This window comes from Sturnira hondurensis, unplaced genomic scaffold (assembly GCF_014824575.4).
Source record: "Sturnira hondurensis isolate 20B ecotype Veracruz unplaced genomic scaffold, ASM1482457v3 Scaffold0006799, whole genome shotgun sequence".
Taxonomy (NCBI): domain Eukaryota; kingdom Metazoa; phylum Chordata; class Mammalia; order Chiroptera; family Phyllostomidae; genus Sturnira; species Sturnira hondurensis.
In genome coordinates this window covers 210,680-233,680 of record NW_028079430.1, presented here as the reverse complement: position 1 = coordinate 233,680, position 23,001 = coordinate 210,680, and the positions used below count along the sequence as shown (strand labels likewise).

The 23,001-nt window shown below is 42.4% G+C and overlaps 1 protein-coding gene and 1 long non-coding RNA gene across 5 annotated transcripts in view; one reads left to right on the top strand and one right to left on the bottom strand.

The window, feature by feature from the left end:
* Nucleotides 1-23,001, bottom strand: part of SORT1 (sortilin 1) — a 59,338-nt gene that overhangs the window by 23,223 nt on the left and 13,114 nt on the right. For all 4 annotated transcript variants that reach the window (XM_037050401.1, XM_037050402.1, XM_037050403.1 and 1 more), the window contains exons 2-5: nucleotides 15,358-15,417; nucleotides 13,855-13,928; nucleotides 5,238-5,340; nucleotides 4,555-4,719 (exon numbers count right to left, since the gene is read on the bottom strand). In XM_037050401.1, coding sequence (XP_036906296.1) covers nucleotides 4,555-4,719; nucleotides 5,238-5,340; nucleotides 13,855-13,928; nucleotides 15,358-15,417 — 402 coding nt within the window. The remainder of the gene's footprint in view (nucleotides 1-4,554; nucleotides 4,720-5,237; nucleotides 5,341-13,854; nucleotides 13,929-15,357; nucleotides 15,418-23,001) is intronic.
* LOC118990043 (uncharacterized) overlaps nucleotides 1-23,001 on the top strand; it is a 75,458-nt gene that overhangs the window by 49,121 nt on the left and 3,336 nt on the right. Inside the window, exon 3 of the long non-coding RNA XR_005067154.1 lies at nucleotides 16,781-16,843. This is a non-coding gene — a long non-coding RNA (uncharacterized LOC118990043). The remainder of the gene's footprint in view (nucleotides 1-16,780; nucleotides 16,844-23,001) is intronic.

The window sequence follows — 23,001 nt, the reverse complement described above, 5'->3', positions numbered from 1 at the left end:
CTGGGGATACAAAGATGAATAAGACACACTCTCTGCTCTCAAGGAGCTCACAGCTAACAAGGGGCCCAGATAAGGAAGTGTGATATAATGTGGTAGTGTTATGGGAACCCAGTCTTGGGTCAGAGTGGGGAAAGGTGGAACATTGCATAAGAGACGGTTGGTGAAGACGACAGCTGAACTAAGTCTCAAATGATGGGCAGTGTGACCAAAAGGAGGCAAATGGGGAGATGAGATGTTAGGGCACAAAGACCAGTACTAGCAAAGGCAGAGAGGTGAGAAATATGGCGGTGTGTGCAGGGAGGTCAAAGCCTTCAGACACTGTAGGAGCACACAGTTCACGGTGAGGGAAGGGGCAGCTAATGCAGGGAGAGAGGGGAGATGGAATTCTTGGATGACAATGGGAAAGATGGATTGCAGAGGGTCCAAACCAGAAGTAGCAAAAACCGTGACTGACTGCCCTGTTTCATTCATTCACAGTTAGTGAGGCTGTCCAGAATAGGTTCAGGAAGAATTTAGAAGTTAGGTTCAGTAGAACTGGACTTTTCCTATATGGCAGGATAGAATGTGTATGTGTAAGGCACAGCTGATCACTCTGGAATTCTGGTTGAGGGTTGAGAGGCGCTGTGGAATTTTTAGCCAGTACAAGGATTAAGAGAAGAGTATTTTTTGTGAAAAGAGCAGAAATAAGTTGCTTTAGGTTGAATCTGAGGTGCCTGTGGGACATCCAGCTAGAGACAGCCAGGGGGCAGCAAGACCGGATTGGAAGCCCCAGGAGGAAGCCAGAACCAGAGCCAGGGATTAGAGAATCTCATACATTACAGTGGTGGTTAAAGCGCTATGAGTGGCAGAGATTGCTCAGAGTGCAATGGGCAGTAGTGATTTCAGGGAAGGTTGAAAGGGGTTGAAGGAAGAGACCAAGAAGGAATGGTTAGAAGATAGAAAAGAACTAAAGGGAATGGTGTCACCGAAGCCAAGCAAGCAGAGTTCCCACAAGGAAGGACTGGCCAAAACTTTCAAATGTGGCAGAGACAGTAAGAGAAGGACTGACCACGTCAGTTCCATGGAGCCCACGTTTGGTGAAGGTGGGACAGAGACGTCCTTGTACAACTGGAATTAAACGGAGGGTCTAGGCAGGATTTCCCTGCAGTCTTCCCCCACCTACCATTCTTTTTCTTTAAATTTTCCTCCTCTGGTGATGTTCACCTCCCAGCATTTCTAAGTTACCTAATTCTGTTTTTAAGTAGGAAAGAGTGTCTGATGTCACCTATTTCTACTTTAGTACACACTGGCCCACTCTGATTATTTGTACTTCACACTTACCCTTAATTGGAAGACATTTTAGGTACAAAAGCAGATCATGCCCACCTCTTTTCTGAAGATAGCCTCTTTTAATAATAACTTTAAGATACCTGGTAATGGTGATGGGTGGTCAAAGTGTAGATGAATAGTTCTGTCCCTTCCTAAGAGGTCTCTCTGCTCCCTGAAGGGCTTGCAGCTTAAGCTGGAAGCCAATTTCCAGGAATTGTTTCTTGAAGATCCGAAGCCTACCCAGCAGACTACTTTCCTTCCTTCAGCTTCTTCTGGCTAAGCTTAACTCTGACCTTCCTTGAGCCTTCAGCCTTGCCTCTGCTCAAAGATCTGCCCACAGCGGCCCAGACCCGGGCCTGTCTTCTAGTGCCCTCCTCTTTTCCTTTGACAGCCCTTTGCTTAGCTGGCCTTGTCCCCATTTGATAATCCTGTTTCTGTCGCCAGAACAGACATCGCAGCAATGGCACTCAAATTTTACTGGGCAGGCTCAGCTGGGGAGCTTGATAAAAACACTAGACATCTTGCGACCAAAAGTCGCTGACCCACTACACTGAGATCGGGCCTAGGAATCTGCATCTTACACCAGCCTCCTGGGGTTTTTATCTGATACTGCTGGTCAGTAGACCACACTCTAAGAAATAAGACGAGAGAAAGCCATATAAACATAAAGTGTAATTGTGATTATCATGGTGTAGCAACTCAGCCATTCTGGGTCCTTAACATCCATGATGAAGGAGACTGACTGGTCCTCAGGAAAGGACAGCCAAGCACGATCCTCAGGGAACTTTCAGAAGAGGTGGGGGAGGGACAGGGTTTCTGGGCAGAGTTACAGGAATGTGGCGGGGGTGCAGGGATTTAAGACTGTGAGTATTCAATACATGAGTGTCGAAGACAGACCAATATGCTCGATATACTATGCGACAGACAAAAAAGAAAAATTATGAAGATGTGGTTTGGCCATAGGAAAGGAACAGTAACAAAATGGGACTGTGGCAATCTCTGCTTGTCCCTTGTAGAACAAGAATGGTTACATTAAACTGTTTTCTAGTTCATTTGTCCCATAACACATGTCCCTTCAATACAAAATTGTAATGACAACTAGACATCATTCATATCCGGAAATAGATAGCACATGGAAATTGTGCCTGTTACCCAACAGAAAAAAAGGCAAAAAATACATACTTCACGACATAAGTCACCAGAAAGCAGTCCAATATTGTATAAAAGTATCACCTACAGGGTCCTTTTAAGACAGAATATTCTGAATGCTGGCCAAGATGGAGGTGTAGGTGGAAACACTATGCCTTCTCGCACAATCAAAATTTAGGACAACAAAGATTTAGAAACAAAAACACAACCAAGACAGATAAAAAAAACTGAACTGTATGGAAGTCCAACAACCAATCAACCAGACTGGTAAGAGGAGTGGAGTCCATGGCCAGTGGTGGGGTGGGGTGGGGGGGTGGGGGTAGCAGCAGGAAAAGGCAGTGGCTGCCAGACCTGGGAGCAGAGGTGGCGCCCTAGCAGATTATGGGTGCAGGGAGGAAATGAGCAGAGCGTGCAAAGCGGTTGGCTGACCATGGCCACACATTTGTGCGCAGATAAAACTGGCAAAAACAGGCAGCGAGACAGACCACACAATCCAGGGCCCCAGGCCAGGAAATAAAGCCTAAAAGCACGGATTGAAAACACTTGTGGGGGTTGAGCTACAGGGAGAGACTCCCAGCCTCATAGGAGAGTTCGTTGGAGAGATCCACAGGGCCCTAGAACATACACAAGCCTACCCACCTGGGAACCAGGATCACAAAGACCCAATTTGCTTGTGGGAAGTGGCAGAGGGCACTGAAATCTGAGAGAGAGCAGAGCAAGTGCCACTGTTCCCTCTCTGACCCTGTCCCCACAGATGGCATCACAACCCAGTGGCTGGGTTGCCCAGCCCTGGTGAACACCTAGGGCTCCGCCCCTCATAGGTTCGAACAGAACAAACATTATGACTCAAGAACAGCTCAAAGCTCCAGAGCCTATAATTCTAAGTGACCAAGAAATAGCCAACCTTTCAGATGCACAGTTCAAAACACTGGTGATTAGGATGCTCACAGAATTGATTGATTTTAGCCACAAATTAGAGGAACATATGAAGGCTAAACTAATTGAAATGAAGGAAAATGCACAGGAAACCAATAGTGGTGGAAAGGAAACTGGGACTCAAATCAAGGGAGTGGACCAGAAGGAAGAAAGAAACAACCAAACAGAAAAGGAAAAAACAAGAATTCAAAAAAATGATGAGAGGCTTAGGAACCTCCAGGACAACTTTAAACGTTCCAACATCCAAATTATGGGGGGGGAGAGGAAGAGCAACAAGTGGAAAGCTTATTTGAACAAATAATAAAGGAGAACTTCCCCGATCTGGCAAAGGAAGTAGACTTCCAGGAAGTCCAGGAAGCTCAGAGAGTCCCAAAGAAGATGGATCCAAGGAGGAACACACTAAGGCACATCATAATTACATTCGCCAAGATTCAAATGAAGGAGAGAATTCTAGAAGCAGCAAGAGATCAGGGGACAGTCACCTACAAAGGAGTTCCCACCAGACTGTCAGCTGGTTTCTCAAAAGAGACGTTACAGGCAAGAAGGGGCTGGAAAGAAGTATTCCAAGTCATGAAAGGCAAAGACCTATAGCCAAGATTGCTCTATCCAGCAAAGCTTTCATTTAGAATGGAAGGGCAGATAAATTGCTTCTCAGATAAGGTCAAATTCAAGGAGTTCATCATCATCAAGCCCTTATTATATGAAATGTTAAGGGACTTATCTAAGAAAAAGAAGATAAAAAACACAAACAGTGAAAGGACAGCAAACCCACAGTTATTAACAACCACACCTAAAACAAAAGCAAACTAAGAGGACAGCTAGATCAGGAGCAGAGCCACAGAAATGGAGATCATATGGAGGGTTAGCAACAGGGGAGTAGGAGGAGGAGAGGGGGAGAAAGGTAGAGAAAATAAGTAGCATAGACTGTGGGGAGAAAATAGATAGGGGTGAGAGCAAGAGTAGTGTGGGAAATGTAGAAGCTAAAGAACTTATGACACATGGACATAAACTAAAGAGGGGGAATGGTGGGTGGAGGGGGAATGAAGGGGGGGAATGGGACGACTGTAATGGCATAATCAGTAAAATATATTATTTTAAAAAGACAGTATATTCTGAGGATAAAAATGCAAAAAACAAGACAAGTTATTTAACTAGACTTACTTCAGTGCTGAGGGCTAAAAGATAATCAGAATTCTGAGGGTTATACATCATCTGAGTCAGAGGATGAAATGGGAGATTGGTTTGAATAAAGTTCTTCGCAAAGTCTGATGATCTGAAGATTCTTCCTCCGTGACTTCCTCCAGACACCTCCGCTGTTAAAATCACCTGATTTGGAGGAAGGCAGTTCAGATTCGGGGTATGACAACATCAAAGCACAGGAAGTCTTGAACCACTTCCACGAGACATCAGTTAATAAAATTTTAGTTCCAGAAGTAAGAACAATGATAAAAACAGATTAGTTGGTGCACACTACTCCTCAAGCATTAGTCTTATCAAACAATATTATCCTGAAGTGAGGTAATGCATCATACCTATGAATCTGAGCCTGGTCGGTCTGAGATCAGCCAGGTTCCCAAAGACTAAAACGTTTGTCTTCAGGAGTGCCCCCTGTAATGCTAACCAGCTGCCACCCGAAGAGTCTGAGTACATCTTGGTTGGACAGGGGCCAAAAAAGAACCTGTGTGCTGAATCCCATTCTTTTGTGATCAGTATTAAATTATGTTTAATTTAAATACAGTAACAGTAAACTAAATATGTGTATCAGTGCACTGTTCCAATATTAATATCTGAGAGCCCACAGGTGGTATCAAGCACAGCTCTACATATGCACGAATGAGTCTCACCTTTCCAGAGTTCTCGGGACCAATGGCCATGCCAAATTCAGTCCGAATGAAGGTGTTATTGATGAGATTTGTGATATCCTTAAAGTTCTTTCCATAGTCTTCACTGGGAGGAAGAAAAATAAAGACATGTAGAATGCAGTGGTCGTGAACACTGTGGGGTCCCTACCCAGCTTCCACCCCCTTCACTAACTTGACTGAGGCACTGGCCCTCCCCTGCTGAGGGGGCACATGTGTCAGGGAAATGGACTGTATCCCTAGCTCCAGTGGTGGACTTGAATAGTCTGAAGGAAATCCACCCCCTGGCAATTGCTGGGGTCAGGGTTAGGGTAGTGACCTCAACTGACATAGTGAGACAAAGAGGGAAATTTGGAATCTATTAGGAAACACATTTCCTCACACTTCAGATGGCCACCTGATGAAATAAATGGTCTGTCTTTCTTTAGACCAGCGGTTCTCAACCTGGATATTTTTGCACATACATCCTCCAAGCAACTGTTCGTTGGGTAATGCCCAGAGCCATTTTTGTTGATTGCAGCTCAGGTCTGAGGGACTAGTGGCGTCTCATGGGTGAGAGGCCAGGGATACTGCTAAACATCCTGCAGGGCAAAGGTCAGTGGGACAACAACAAAGAGTTATCTGATCCCAAATGTCAACAGTGCTCAGATTGACAGTCCCCAGTGCTGTAAACAGTTTGTCAGTGCAAATCAGAAAGTTGCTAGAGGCTTTCTGACACAAAGAGAGCATGACCTGAAGATGCAGCCAACAGAAGGGGGGAGCATGGCTGTGGCAGTTCGGGGACCCAGAGAAGCCACACCTACAACACTGGACTGAACTGACCCTGAAGCCTGTCCCTCCGTATTTAGTTATGAGCCATTAGTTTCCTTATTATTTAAACTAGTTTGAATTGGGATCTCTGCTAAATGTAGCTGATGGCCTTTTAACTAATCTATTAATGCAGAGTACTTGTGATAACGCTGAAGTTAAATAGCAGGAACCTTGAAGTTCCCCCACCTCAACCCCAGAGGTCACCATTGCTGGGCACAAGTCTTGAAAGCACGCAGCACATGAAACACAGCTAGGGAAACAGACAAACTTGACCCCAGCTCTTGGGTTATTAGAGGTTTTCCTAGAAGTTCATTCAAACAGTATCTTTGAGAGGTATGCAAGTCCATGTTTAGATTTTGAAAAAAAAACATGCAAAAAAATCAGTAGCTGTCTAACTCTGACAAGGTCAACACTATGCGCCAGCCTCTTAAAAACTGATAAAGGAAGAAAGTGGCACACAATGCTAAGTCTTAATATTTATTATATTTAAATGTCTATCAGTGAAGACCACTGTGTATTGGGAATTAGTTGCCAGTAATAAATTGGCAGTGGTCTTCCCAGACAGAATATATGACATAAAAGATGGTGCAATTTGGTAGCAGCCTGGACAAATAATCACAGAAGCAAAGGACATTTGAGAAATGCAAAGGACTGAAGGGAACATCTTGTTCAACTCCCTCCTTTCACAGATGAGGAGGTTCCAGGGAAGCAATTTATCAAAAGCCACCCAGTTAATTAAGAGCAAAACTGAAACTATAATCCAATTCTCTTAACTCTCAGCCCTAAACCAGAGACAACTTTTAACCGTTCGTGAGTAGTTTTCCCCTTAAAAACGGCAGTCTTCTTTTATGCCAGGGCTTGTGGCCTGGCAAGAACAACCAGCTAAGAGAAAACTGGAGACACAGGAGGGAAGTATCAGGAGTGTTTGTTTAGGTCCCTGACAGTCTGCTAAAGCAAACGACATGTGACTTTGACTTCGAGTTGTCTGAATGACTTCCCGTCTCAGCACAGACACACTGAAAATCCCTAGATAAATAAAGGGGATCAGGCACCATCCTGCATTGCCTCCCACCCCTTTCTGGCTTTGAAGTGCAAGCAGAGTCCTTTTCTTATCTTCCCAACGACGTCAGGCCAGGAGGTGTGCATACACAATTCCTTACTCTGCAAGTGCACGTGCCACCAGCAGCCCAGACAACCTTCAAAGGGGCTGGCAGCAGCTTGACTGTGGCCAGCTTACACATGGCCCCTCTTTCATGATATCTCCCAGAGAACCTCCACAAACCTGTTGACAAGTCTGCTGGCTTTTTAAGAACCTGGCACAACAAGCGCATCCCTGTCCTTCAGAAAAAGCTAGCAACATGAGAAAAACAAAAAATCATCAGCTACAACACTCTGGTACTGTATAGCTAGTTAAACAAATGGAGCATAATGGGGCAACCTGCTGCCACTGCAGTGGGCGTCTGCCGAGGCCACACTGGCTCAGGGACACAGGGGTGGGCAAAAATAGGTTCACGGTTAGGAGTATGTGAAACACAGACTTTACTCTTCTATCTACTTTTGCCAACCCCTGTGTTTTAATGTAACACTTTATTTAAAAGTAGTTTTAAGCCCTGGCTGGTGTAGCTCAGTGGATTGAGCACGGGCCTGCGAAGCAAAGGATCGCAGTTCGATTCCCAATCAGGGCACATGCCTGGGTTGCAGGCCAGTTCCCTGCAGGCCCATTCCCAGCAGGGGACTCCTGAAAGGCAACCATACATTGATGTTTCTCTCCTGCTCTCCTTCCCCTCTAAAGATAAATAAATAAATAAATAAATAAAGTCTGTAAAAAATTTAAAAATTTTAAAAAAGTAGTTTTATTTTCTGTCATCATATATATCAGCATACAACATATATCAAGAAGAGGAAATCAATGAAACACCTTGAAAATAAATCTACTTTTCAAAATCCATATGATAATAGAGTAATAAGCAGTGGTTCAAATGAAAAAGTTAATAAAACCCTGTGAAACCGCTTGTTTTAGAAACAAGTCTTTTAAATAACAATTCTATATATCAACCCTAGTACCTTTCTGGTTGCCAAAAATAAATGATCACTTCTGTATATATCTGTGGTATAAACATGCATAAGAATATGAGCACGTTTACAACTCAAGAAAACAGTGGTAGAATACAAATATTTTTGGAATACAGTCTAGTACCCCCAAAGAACAAGAAAATCTAGAAATTATTAAATGGAAAAAAGGAAGCAATCATCACATGGACTTCGGGGAAGCCGAAGCTCTCAGAAGGGAGTTTTCCCAGAAGACTCACATACTGATACTCAACCCAGATGTGAACAGGCTAGAATGATGCCCTTGTTTTGGGGCACTTTTTATTCACCACATATAGGAACTTGTGACACCAGGTATCTGACCTGCAGACATTTAATGAGAAGGAACAGTAAAGGGGTCCTACGGTATCTCAGAAACTCTTACATTATTACTTTTCTCAAAAAATTCAGTGAGTGCAGATATCCTTGTTTGGTTGGCTTCCAAGCCTAACCGTTTCTCCATTCCTTTAGTTCACTTTTGCCATGATTAAGTGGCTATAAACTGCAACATAAAGACAACAGGGATGACAACTAACTTTTAAAAATAATTATAGTTCTGTAGTTTTCAACTGGGAAAGTTTATACAGTTGATTCTTATTATTCATGGACTCTGTATTTGTGAGTAACTATGCTTACTCACTAAAATTTACTTGTAACCCCCAAATCACTACTGGTGGTACTTTCTCAGTCATTTGCAGATGTGCACAGGGTAAAGTCTGAGTCTCCCAGTGCATGTGTTCCCAGCTGAGGTCCAACAAGGGGACACTGCCTTCTCATTTCAGCTCATCACAAGTAAGTATTTTCATCACAGTCTATTTAGCACCTCGCATTTTGCATTTTCTTGCTTTTTGTTGGTGGTCTTGCTATTTAAAATGCCCCCCAAGCGCAGTGCTGAAGTGCTGTTTAGAGCTCCCGAGCACAAGGCTTTGTGACGTGCCTTATGGAGAAAATACGTGAGTTACAGAAGCTTCTTTCCGACATGAGTTAGTTGTGAGCTCAAATCAACAATATGTACTAAATACGGTAACTTTAATTAGAAACAAGTCTTGTATTGATTGACTGATGAAAATGAATGTTGTGATCAGAGGTTTACTACAAGAACCTATCTCAGAATTTCCCCTAGCAGCAGTGGTTCAGTATTCACTAATTCGGAATTCATGGGGACTATGGAGAATGTAACTATCACGAAGACTGACAATACATTCCATTGTCAGTTAAAAGATCAGTAGGGAGAATGTAGCTTATTAAAATGTGCCAAAGGAATCGCAGACCTGAAATCACTGACAGGCAAAATTTAAATTTATAGGTAAACTGAACTCCCAGTCATACGTCAGTCTCTTTCTTCACCCCAACTATCTAAAGCAGTGAAAACTGAACCACATATATCATTAAAAAGGCTGTCATACAAGATACCTTGGAGGAGCTGGTTTACTGTACTTTGCTTCAATATCTGTTATATATTTTTAAGTTATCCTTTTTTTTAACCTTTAGTAGCATACCAAAAAACTTACATCGACTATAGAATAAACTTTGATGTAAAATCTCAGAGAGTCTCTTGTTAATTTCCAAAATTTGAACAAGTCTTCATTAGGAAATACAAATCACAAATAAAACGGCCCAGTAGTTTTAGGTAGAGAATTCTGGTGTAGAGTAATGCTTACATGAGCTTTACTAAGTTGATCTTACAATGAGAAGTTAGACTCAAGGGGCTATGAAACAAAAAGGCACAAAACATCTTTCAGTTTCTAAAAATCAAGCTATCATCTTAACTATGGCTAGTTTATTTCCTTTTTTAACTTCATATCTGCAAGTGAGAGCAAATGTACTTTATAATCTATTATAGAAATAGATTCCTTAACAGAGAATCAAAACGTTTACCATTCAAAAATGACTCCTTTAAATTGAAGCTATTAACATACTATTCATTTTTACCTAATCATTAATGCCTAGGGACTTTATTTATTATTTTCCAACCCTTTTAATAATTCATTTTCACAACCTAAAGACCAGTCTACTAACTTGGCACAGGTAACAGAGACTACTTCCTTTTCTTCTTGTGAGCCTCCTTGCTACACAACTCGGGACAGCGGGCATGTGATTAGCTGCCTTTATCTGAATCCGAAACAAACCTCTGACCATGTACAATCTAATGGAGAGAAATAATCCAATAAATAGTATAATTATTAAAGTTGTGAAAACCAAGAGTCTTCAAAACGGATTCGACAGGCTTTTATTTTATTTCTCTCTTGGGCAACCTCAACATAGTCATTTCAGTCACACTGCTCCCTCCCTTTCCCATCTTTGGAGGAACACATGCCTCCTTGGCTGGTGTGTTCAACAACATGAGTCACATCAGGCCAGGCCAGGCCAGGCCAGATGGAGAGGCAACAAGGCACTCTTAGAGTTTCCATCTAAGCTCTGAAGACTTTTCACTTCACAGCAGGGAGGAAATAATTCATATTCAAAATGACCTCAGTAAAAACAAACAGCAATCACAAAATTGCTGTGCACCAATGCAGAAAAAGCACTTTAGTTGCTAACGTGATGCTACACCAGACACAAATAGGACTGCTCCATTCTAGTGAAGTGTATGTTAGGGGTTTCTCATAGACTAGGCAGATACAGGATGGAAAGGGCTGAGTCAGACGGTGGTGGGCATTTAAAAACAGCGATACTGTTTGGGTTTTGTTTGGGACAGTCTTAACATAAGCACAACAGTGAAAAGCAAAAGGATGGGGAAAGGTCGTGAAAACACATTTCACTGGTTGAAACCTGTCAGATCCGGTTCTAACCACACAAACAGCAACATAGAGAATTCAGAAGGCAAGCAAAAAAGTGGCTGGAGCAACAAGTAGATATTTCAACCTGAAGAAGGAGCTCAGTAAATAGCCTTCAAAACACACAAGGATCAGCAGGAAAAGAGGTTTTCATTTCCTACTAGAAAATGAACTGGTCCTGGCCAGCTAGCTCAGTTGGTTAGTCTCATCCCAATATACCAAGGTTGCAGGTTCGATCCTCAGTCAGGGCACATATTGTACAAGAAGACGCCAATGAATGCATAAATAAGTGGAACAACAAAGTAATGTTTCTCTCTCTCAAATCAATAAAGTTTTAAAAAATGAACTAGAAATTAGTATTCTCTAACATGTGGATGTGTGATATTTATCACAACAGAATTAGTAACAGCGAAAAACTGGCTGCAACCTAAACATCCAAGAGAATGATGATTTAGTATATTCCATCAATCTGACAAAAACGATGGGTTAGTAGCAGAGAAGATATGAAAAATACCATGGCATGAGCAACAATCAGAATAAATATGGGTCACAATGCCAGGTGTCAGTGACACTTGCATGTTGGCAAGGCAGGGGTGCGCATGCATCTCTAGAAGCCATTGGAGGCACCTGGAGGCAGACGACCACTTTTTGCCAACTGGCATAAAAGGCTTTCAATTCATTTTAACAACTGGCACAGCAGTGCTGGTGCAGCCTGGCTACATGCCCTCGCTGGCTGCTGGCGTGGCAGCAGCCAACCCCACCAAGTTCTTACTCCACGCCAGGCTCTGCGAAGCATAACGCACAACTGCTCTAAGACAGCCATCGTTACCATCCTTCTTTTACAGATGACAAAAAGACTCAGGGAGGTCAAATGACTTGCTCAAGTTCATTCTGCCTGCAAATTCTAGTGCTGAGATTCAATCCCAGGCCTATTTGCCAACAAAACCTGGCAACTTTGCACCGTACTGTGTTGCTTCCTGAAACTATGTAGCCATATTAAGGAGGGAAACCAAGATAATAAACTGTAAATAAATTAAGATTATACTTGACGCTAGGATGAAATTTTTCTTTCCTTTACAATTTCCAAATGTTTTATAATATACTGCTTTTATTATGAAAGATAAATTGTTAAGAAAACTATTATAAGGACAATTTTTATGACAGGAAGTTTTCTTAAACACTGGAAAGAGTTATAAAGTTACAATTTTTAATGCACTTTTCTCCCCAAATAGGATACTTTCCATCTGTCTAAAATGGTTCCATTACTATTCTAACTGAATAAACAAAATCAACCATAAATTACAGCAATTTCTAGCACTAGGATTCTTTCTTTAAAAAAAAAAAAAAAGCAGCCCTGGCTGGTATAGCTCAGTGGATTGAGCACGGGCCTGCAAGCCACACAATCGCGGTTCGATTCCCGGTCAAGGGCACATGCCTGGGTTGCAGGCCAGTTCCCAGTTCTCGGTGGGGGGTGGAGGGTGGGGGGGGCGCATGAGGGGCAACCATGCATTGATGTTTCTCTCCCTCTCTCCTTCCCTTCCCCTCTAAAGATAAATAAATAAAATCTTTTAAAAAATTTTTTATTTACTTTTAGAGAGAAGGGAGGGGATTGAGAAAAAGAGGAAGAGACATACATTGATCAGTTACCTCTCACATGCTCCCAGCTGGGGACCTGACCCGCATCCCAGGCATATACCCTGACTGGGAATCGAACCAGTGACCTTTCGATTTGCAGGCTGACACTCAGTCCACTGAACCACACCAGCCAGGGCTCCAGCATTAGGATTCTAGGATTCTATAACACATTGACAAACCTTATCAAACAGCTAAGAAAATTATCAGTCAAAAATTATAGAGAAGACTAGGCATGCATTCATTCAGTTAGTATGAAATGCCTGCCTGCCTCGCTCATTTGGCTTATGCCAGAGAACCCCAAGCTAGTCAAGAACCTTGCTTCCCTTGGTTTCCTACAGTGATTTCAAGGTGGCAATTCCTCCTTAGCTTATGTTTAAGCCAACATCACTGTTGAAGGGCAGAGAACACTGGCTCCAGACTCAGGATCAGCATTCAAGATCACACCTGTTGGTGAATGTGTGATTCATCTCAGAGACTCAACACAGGAGCATTCCCACCTGGGCCCCTGAGAAAGCACAATGGCTACTGGGAGATCCCTCAGCCCTGAGGGTGGTTTCTATGTCATCTGCTAGGAAGCCATATATTTTGGGGGTCCCCTGGGGGAAAATGAGACCAGCACAAATGATTGAGAAGACAATCAGCAATTTCTGAGAGTTAGCTGGACTTGCATCTTACAGTTAAGGAAAAGAACCTATTATTTAACCAAGCTATACCTTTGAGAAGACAAATGTAAAATTTTGTAGATGTCCCAGGATGGGTTCCAAAACATACACTGCTTCCATCATAACCAGCATGAACACTATAAGGCACTTTGGTAGGTCGGGCCTGAGAACCTCCTTCTAATCTAGAAATAATCTGTTTGAGGCTCAAAATGTTGGACAAATATATTTACTTGGAAGGTACAGTAAGGACTGTAACTTTAGGGATATAAAAAACATTTTGTGCTTATAATAAATAGAAAGACTATTGAACTCCATGCTACTTTCCCACAAATAAATATCCCTTTAAATTAATAAATACACTCCCCTATAGACTCCCCGTCTTCCTTTATTGTGTTGCCATTCAGTCATGTCAACCCAATCTTCATGGAACTAGATACTTTTTCCTACTTCTTCATCTTCTTAAGTAAATATTACAAAGTATGCCGAATGTGACAGTTTGGTGGAACTTTAAGATGGCTAGAGGATCTTTTAAATCAACTGTTAAGACTCCATCATGTCTAGGGAAGTGGAGAACTTACATTCACAATGTGTCACTCAGTCAATGCCCCAACCACATGTTATGCATCTCACCTTCGATACAGCTTGGACTGTCCGAAAGTCATAATTACCAGTGGTACGTGGAAGGTAGTCAAGACTAGAATGATCTGGAGAGAGACAAAAGCATGCAGTCAGAAAGAAAGATAGTCCAATCACACGCGTGCCTGTGTGGGACAGGATTAAATCAACATCTAAAAAACTGGCAATAGCCCTGGCTTTGCAGTAGCCTATCCTGGAGTATGTCAGAAAACCAAGCAGTTACTGGGCTTGCGATGCTTCAAGGTCTCGACTCATTTGGTTGAGATGGTTCTATATTGCCTGCACTTGAGGCAGTGAGGCAGAGCTAATGAGCTACACAGCACAACAAAGGACGGACTGCACTGTTTTGTGCCCCACCGTTGGAAGGTGCTCTCAGGCCGGGATCGGCTCTCTTGCTGCACACCGAGGCTAGGACAGAGCGGGCGCTCTAGGAAAGGCCACTGTGTCACCCATGTCCCTCCTTTTCTCCTCCTCCCTGCTCTTAGTTCTCTATGAGATTAATTTCTTAAATATTTTCAGATAAAAATATGCGTAAGTAAAAGATTCTGATAGATTAGTACAAGAAGGAGTTTAAAACAGCCATGTAACAAGAAATCTTGGAGATACCAACTATCTTAAATAGATAAATCATGGAAACTAGAGCACAACTCAAATTTTAGAAGAAACTGAGACGTGCTTAAAGAAATTCAACCAGAAGTTTATCATCTTACTAAGATGATAAATTTATAATTTGCTTTTCAGAGCCAAATTCTATTTCTTTGGGCTCCTGACAGAGCCACTATGTGCCCTGATGCTGATACATACATTGCTGGGACACCAGAGGGCACGAGCTGCAGCCTCACCCTTGTTTAGATGGCGTAATGACAGAGCCAGCCAGCACCAAGCCCTGGTTCAAGAGCAGGGGCCAACGCATCCTCAGTGTGCCCTCCCCCTGGGGGGTGGGCTATGTACTTGGAGAGGCAGGAGCTGACTGATGTGCCTTCCATTCCCCCAACCCTGGCAGCACCTCCTTTGTGGCTGGCAGGGGAAGGGACAACAGCTGAAGCTGAACAACTATAAGCCAATGGGCCCCACAGCCTTCCACACTAACTGTGGGGAAGGACACAGGAAAAGTGTGGTTTGGAGGACAAATGCCAAAATGTGCAATGTGCATTTTTGGCTTCTACACAGGGGTTTTCCAAAGTGTTGTGAGGCTCACTTCTCAGCATATAGCACTCTCTTCTCTCTCTCTTCTTGTTGCTCATCTTGATGCCAGGCAGTCACCAAGGACTCAGAGGTGTCTATCTTCCCGTTAGAGAAGAAGGAAGTCACAGGATGTTTCCCCATTCTAAAGCAAAACTAAACCAACCCGCTTCCTGAAAGTCTGTCCTAGAAACATGTATTTCTGAGACTGAGGCTGGAGACCATTTCAGAAAGTAACAGTATTTAGTGCTTAAACTCTCCCCAAATTGACATCATCTTGCTGGGTTGAATTCACAGCCTCGGAATATTACTTACCCCAGTGCTATCTCCAACCCAAGACAAGGAGACTGAGCCACTGAGATCATCAAACACATGCTATAGGAAAAGAAAAAAGAAATTCATTTAGAAACGGCATCTTTCTGACTTCAGAAACCTCTGACTTAAATAATTCAGAACACCAGTACTTTCAAAGTAATTAACTTCATCATTATAAATGGATAGGGAGTCCCAGAAAACAGTTTGGAGGATGGGATTTAACTACTTTACCTGAGTCACAAATAACTCGGAAATTTTCATTCTCTCTCATACAAAGTAAGCCAAGCAGATGAGTTTTCTTCACTGCACCAGCTGGGGAGGTGGGATAATCTAATTGCTTTCTCCATCAGAACCAAATATAAATATATAGAAAGTATCCACAGGATGCTTTAAAACAAGAGATCACAGCCCACATTGATGGATATAATTGTAACTCAACCAGCAGAATTTAAAATTTTCTAAGCAACCATCATAGTAATAGCTGAATAGTTAGTAACTAGATCCCTTTTGCTTCCAGGCTAACTCACTCAAAAATGACAAGGGACAGAAGTGAGAGCAAATGCCCTTGTTTCTCCTTGTATAACAGCAGTAGTGATGATGAAGATGATGGCGATGATAATAGGACAACCTTAACAGAGCTGTGGTGACAGTGAGGAGACAACGAAAAAGAAAGCTGGTGACCTGGAGTCAAAATATGGTCAGCACGTTGAAATGTAGTTTTAATAATCATTGTCGGTGCTTTTGGGTTTTGGCTTTCAAATACTTTCTCTATTTGTAAAATATATATACGTTATAGAAAATGTAGACAATAATAGGGACATATAGTGAAGAAAATACAAATCTTTCATAATCCTATCACACAGAATATTCAAGGTTAACACTATATTTATAATCTTCTAGTCACTACTGTTTTTTTAACTGATAAAGAAATAATTCCAAAAAGGCCATACTGGCACTTGGTAAAAATTTCCAACCAGACAGAAATATATATAGAAAACATGAAGATCCTTCCTCTTTGTCTGCTACATGCCCCACCATCCCAAGTCCCATTCCCCAGAGGGATTGACAGTTTAGTATATATTTCTACTAAATATTGACAATTATGCTTTTCTCTTATGAAGAATTATGTCCTCTTAAGATTTTTTAAATCTTAAGCAGGCACTGCCTTTCCAACCACAAGCTTAGAAGCAGAGGATGTAACTTTATACTTGTTGGTGCTTCCTGTGCCTACCATGATACTCTGCACACTCAATAAGCATTTGTTGAAAATGGTTATACACCCTTCCCAAGCCACAAACTCAGTCTCAAAATAGAACATGTCTATAAATGGTGGGTTGCTGGCCTCTGGGTCACTCAAGCTGCCAATCCCAGCAAAGACATCTGAAGAAACAGAACTCAAAACACTGTTTTGCTTATCTTCTAGGTTTCTTCTGTGGTCTTCCCGAGTGGGCCTCTGCATTCACCTATGCTATTACCCCTCTGGACTGTAAGGACTCCTGAGGCCAGCCGAATGTCTTGTACAGTCTCTGGAAATGGTACAGTCAGTGCCTCACAGAGGGCTTGCTCACGAAATGCTGGTTAACTCTCCAGCGCCCGGGTGGAGTTTTTCACAGCCTCTGCAGGACAGAAAGGCCATTCATCCACACAAACTGGCCGAGCATCTGCAAAAAGTCGGGCTGCCGGAGACATCTGGAACCAGAAGTTTAAAAACTGACCCAGCAATGTTCCTGTAAGACATTTCTCCAGAGCAAGACGGCATGTTCTCTTGGGTGAGGGTAGTGTCTGAAAGTGCATCAGTGAGCTCCTTGGAGAGAAGCAGAAATACCCAGAGCTGCCACAAGCACCAGACAGACCGCTAGGGCTAAGAGGGTCTAAACATAGGCTATCTTTCCAAGGAAGGCTCTGGTCACAGCAGCTGGCTAGGACAAAAGTAAAAGTCCACCACCACAGTTCTGCTCTCTTGATCAGGCCGCGGTACAGTCGTCTTGCGCCAGTCAGGATCCGCACCTTTCATTTTGAGATCCAGTGAATGCACACTGGCATTACTCATGTTTCCCTACTGCCCAGTCACAGAAGGGGAAGATCATTAGACGGCACTAGCAACCCGCAGCTTCGCCTCAACAACACAAAGAATAGTTGACCGCAACCATCATCCAAAGAGTTCCTCTGGGAATGCAGCCCAGATTTATTAACTATAATTGTGGTCTTCTGCTACCCTTAACCCTCGCTCTCTTCCCTTCCTAATGGCCAATTAAATTTTACTTTTGAAAATACACAAACTCATTGAAAAAAACTCATCCATTTACAAATAGCAAAGGCAGCTAATTTTCTATATTTCAGTATTTAACATTCTTATACTGGTGAAAGTAAGAGAAACAAATGAAATCAGACTTAACAGACCAAAGCTCAGGTGGAAAGATAAGGTCATATGGGGAAGAGACAAGTCCAGGAGAGTTGGGGGCCAAGAGCACAGAAACAGTTCTCCCCCTGCAGTGCGAGGGTTACAGCTGCCCAGGAAAGGGTGAACAGCCCAGGTCATGGTTAGGAGACAGAATTCGCAACTGTCAGCAAAAGGCCATCAGTTCTAATGCTTGCTTAATCATCTATCATATTCGACATAATGTACCTGTCACTCTACATTGTGGTGGCACCTTAGATATTTCAAAATATGTATTACTTTTAATTACAGCAATAAGAACATTGTGTGCCTCCCTGACTACATGTGAAGCTCCTCTGGTACAGGGACCAGCCTATGCACGTTAGCAAAAATATATGACGTAGCACATGAAAGGCACTCAATAAATATTCGGTGCATTCTCTTTAAGAATTACCCTTGAAGCTCTAAAAGGGGAATAATGAAGTGAAAAGATAAGACCAGACCCACTTACTTTCCCAGTAATAGAAATGAGTATAAAATATAATAAATCTGTTCTGAGAGGTCTCTGCTTCTCACCAACATAGAATAACAGGGACCAGCTTGATCTTCCCACTGAAACAACTGAAACCCCCCCGCAAACTATATAAAACTATAGCTTTCAAGATGTTGGACTTTAGGCAACAAAGGACAGTAATTCCTGAGAGACAAGAAACAAACAAGAGCCTACACTGCCCTCATTGCTGTCCAGAGAGACTCTCCCAGGCCCAGCGCGGGGCAGGGGGACCCCGGCGCAGCCCAGGTGCCTCCCTCAGTTGAAGAGACAAAGCAGGTGACCTGGGGTGGACACCTAGGATACACCACCATCAACTCTAGTTCCCTGCACCTCCATCCACACAGTCAAACTTGGCAGAGATGCCGTGAATCCCTCCCAGTGATCAGAGGCACTGGCCAGGAGCGGAACAAGGGAAGAGGCATTCAGACACAGCAGTATGAAGAGGTCTGCACGCTGAGGTGGAGCACACGTAAGCAACAGCAAGACGGAGGTGGGAGGCAGTTGTTCAGGGAGAGCAAACACGAAGACAGGCCAGGATTTTGAAAAATTTCAAAGGGTAGCACAAATAAAATATGTTAATATTGCCAACTACTAGAGTATACAGTAGATGCTATTAAGTACTTGTTAAATAAGAATTTCAAATCAGGATAAACAAAGTTAAGGTGAGAATCAAAGGAAAATAAAAACAGAGAAAAGGAAATGTATGTGTGAAGAAAAGTACTTCTGCTTGGAATATCCAAAGAAAGCTGAGGCCACAGGATCACGTACTCACACAGGCACGGTTTCCAATGGTACCAAGAGTGTCTAATCTGCGGCCGACGAGGCCTCATGCAGCCTGGGACGGTTATGAATGCAGCCCAGCACAAAATCATAAATTTACTTAAAACCTTTTTTTGCTCATCAGTTTTCATTAGTGTTTGTGTGTTTACTGTGTGGCCCAAGACAACTCTTCTTCCAGTGTGGCCCAGAGATGCCAAAAGGCTGGACACCCCTGGAGCTGAATATATTCAACCAGGAAGTTCTGGTTCAGTTGTTCTAATGAAGGCAAAGTAAGATGAAATATGAGCAGAGGACAAAGCCTGTGAGTACAAAACTGAAAGGCAGAATAATCTCTTTAAGAAGAAAGCCCTGGCTGGTGTAGCTCAGTGGATTGAGCACGGGCCTGTGAAGCAAAGGGTCGCCGGTTCGATTCCCCATCAGGGCACATGCCGGGGTTGCAGGCCAGGTCCCCAGTAGGGGACACATGAGAGGCAACCATACATTGATGTTTCTCTCCCACTCTTTCTCCTTCCCTTCCCCTCCCTCTAAAAATAAATAAAATATTAAAGAAAAAGAAGAGAAAACCCCAAACCTCCAACACAATACTACCAATGAATATTCTACAATATTAAAATACAGAATATATAAAAATATGTTAAGATACTGAACACATAAAAACATTCGGGAGTCAAGTCCAGCCAACAGAAGGCGGAGTGGATGTCTACCTCAAGCACTGTTAATACAAAATTATGTTATGAGTTAGCTGTTCGTGTACATGACAACTGAAACGGAGAAGGTGGGGTTGGAAGCATGTTTTAGTCCTGGGGAACAAGAGCTGTGTTGCTCTAACGTAGTACTCAGAGAGGTAGATTATCTAGCATAAAAAGAACATGATCTGGCCACTCTGTATTGCTAAGCAGCCAGCCAAGCATATGGTCTAGAAGTGGGTCAAAATGAAGGGAAACCACGTAAATACGCTGTTTGTGTGATTAACAAGTCAAAAGCCAGTATCCAGAGGGGCCACATGGTAACTCAATTACTTAATCACATCCTAGGGTAGGAAGCTCAGAAACCAGGAAGTTTAACTCTAGCTAGATAAAATGTCACTTGATCTGTCAGGAGTAGATGAGCATAAAACCTGCCACATCCAGGGGCGGACTGACTAGTGCCCTAGCACAGTTACTGGCACAGGAACAGACAAGCCAGAACAATGGAACAAAATGAAGTCCAAGACTGGATAAGGTTTCTTTTAGTGTATGATGGTGATTCTTAACCTTTTTCATCTCATAGCATGCATAAACTAATTTCTAAAATTCTGCAGCACACCAAAAAATAAATTTTTGATAACCTGATTCAAAAAATTTTGGTGTAATTTTGATTCATTTGATGTAATTTTGATTCATTTACACCAGATGGTTGCTGCTGTGTTGATGGTTGTCATTTTTTTATTGACCATCTAAGGCAAAAGAGATCAGTGCCCCTAATAGTCAGGCATTGCATGTTCTAAACATTCAAGGCACACCAGTGTGCCATGGCACACCAGCTGAAAATCGCTGGCATATGATAGAGCTAGCATTGCAAATTAATGGTGAGAGAGTTGGGAAAAACTAGCCATTTTGCGGGGGTGGGGGTGGGGGAGCGGCGTGGAAAGCTGGTTCCTAAGTCCCTTCTCACCCTGGTTCCCAAATAAATTCCACTTTGAGCAAAGATTTAAAAATACAAAGTTAAATTTAAAAAATCCTAGAAATATGAGTGAAGATTTTTCTAATCTTAGAGACAGCCAGTTCAAAAAAAAGAATACAAAAAGCAGAATCCGTAATACATATATATAATAAAGGGATTACTTTGACTATATAAAAAAAATTTTAATGGCAAAACACCAAAGAGAAAGTTGGAAAAAAACTAGGAAGAATTATTTGCAACACAACAAAGGGTTAATTTAGAGAGAGTTTTCAAATCAACAAGGAAAAAAGCAAAGCCCTCAAAAGAAAATAGGGAGCGACACAAACCAGCAACTCACAAAAGGACATAGAAATGGCCAATAACATGTGAAAAGCTACTTAATCTCATAATCAAAAGAAAATCAAAGAAAAATAATGTGATGATATTTTCCACCTTTTGGGAAAGTGTGACCAAATGTATCTGTCCAGCGAGGGGTGGCAACCTGTGTGCACTGTGGATGAAAACATATAAACTGCTACAACTTCTCTGGCGAGCTATTTGGTGATGTAAATCAGAACTGAAAATGCCTATACCATGTGACCCAGCAATGCCACTCAGGAATGTATCCCTAGGGGATAATCACACACCTTTACAAAAGATATTATACACCTGGATGTTCACTGCAGCTAACAACTCCTGAGTACTTCCACAGGCCTTCTCCTGTCCTGAGCATCTTATACACATTGTCAGATAGTCCACAGAAGGACCCCATGAGATGTTACTATGCCTATGTGTTCTAGATGAAGAACTGCAACTTTGTTAAATAAACTGTGTTATGCAGTAAAACATTACCAGATGCTACTGAAAATCTTTTAGATATTTACTGACATTAAAAGATATTCCTAACTTGTTGAGTAAAAGGCAGGTTACGGAATAACATGTAAAATCCTGTGTGTGAGTATTTATGCTGAAAAAGATATCTGGAAGGATGTTCTTCAAAATATTAACGACAGCTCTAAGTGGCAGGATTTATGATGATGCTTTCGCTATATTATAGTTTTTCTGGGTTGACTGAATTATTTCCCACCCACTTGCAATGAGCAGGAATCATTTTTTAAAAATAAAACGATATAATTTATTTTTACTTTGAAAAAAAAAAAGGATATATGGAAGGGTGGTATAAGAAGTATGCATAGACCACGTCGGTTTGCTCTTCTGTTACTCTGGCTGAGATGTACAGCAGGGTACAGGCTGGGGCAGAGAACCCCGCCCCCCTCAGCCACACAACATGGGGGACATCCTAACATCATTATTCACGGATACACTGACCTTTCCAGAGCCACATTCAGAGTCTTCTCTTCATCACCTGTTGAACAGTGACTTCTAGTGTCCCCAATGGCAGCCATTTAGTGCCACCAGCAGGGGAGCCCTGGGCAGCAGGGAGTCACTGACTGGCATTTATAACCAAACTGGTTTTCTGGGACTCATTCCGTGAGAACCTAGGGGGACAGTTTGTACTGCCTCCTCTGAAATATGTCCACCTTGACAGCTACTGACTGCAGGACTCGTCCACGCATTTTCTGTCTCTCATTTTAAAGCCTGAGGGCTACACACATTTTAGGGACCACAAACTAAAATATGGCCATTTCTGTGGTCATGTGGCTAGTCCCTAAAACCCAATGTTCTTCACAGAAATAACTCTTGTCTTCATATCTAATTAAACCAGAGGCCTAATTAAATTACTGCTACTATAGCTTGGAGAACTTGAAGTTGGTCCCAAGAGTCACTGTAGCTTGGAAAAAAACTCAGTAATGAGAAACTTCTGCCTAGCTTTAGTTACACACCTGATCGAAAGTAAAATACTGGAAGGACTGCCGGGGGCACACCCGAGCTGGGTCAGTTTCACGCAGCAGACCCCAGTTTAAAAGGCACAGCAGTACAGCAAAAGAAACCATCAACAAAATTAAAAGGGAACCCACCGAACGGGAGAACATAGTGCCAAGGATACATCTGACAAGGGGTTAATATCCAAAATATATAAAGAATGTCTACAACTCAACACCAAAAAAAAAAAATCCAATAAGAAAATGGGCAAAGGAACTAAGCAGGCACTTCTCCAAAGATGACACACAGAGGTCAATAAGAAAAGATGCTCAGCATCACTAATCATTGGAGAAACGCAAATTAAAACCACAGTGCGATATCACCTCATGCCTCTCCTGTTGGAGTGACTATTATCAATAAATCAACAAACAACAAATGGAGAGATTGTGGAGAAGAGGGATCCCTCATG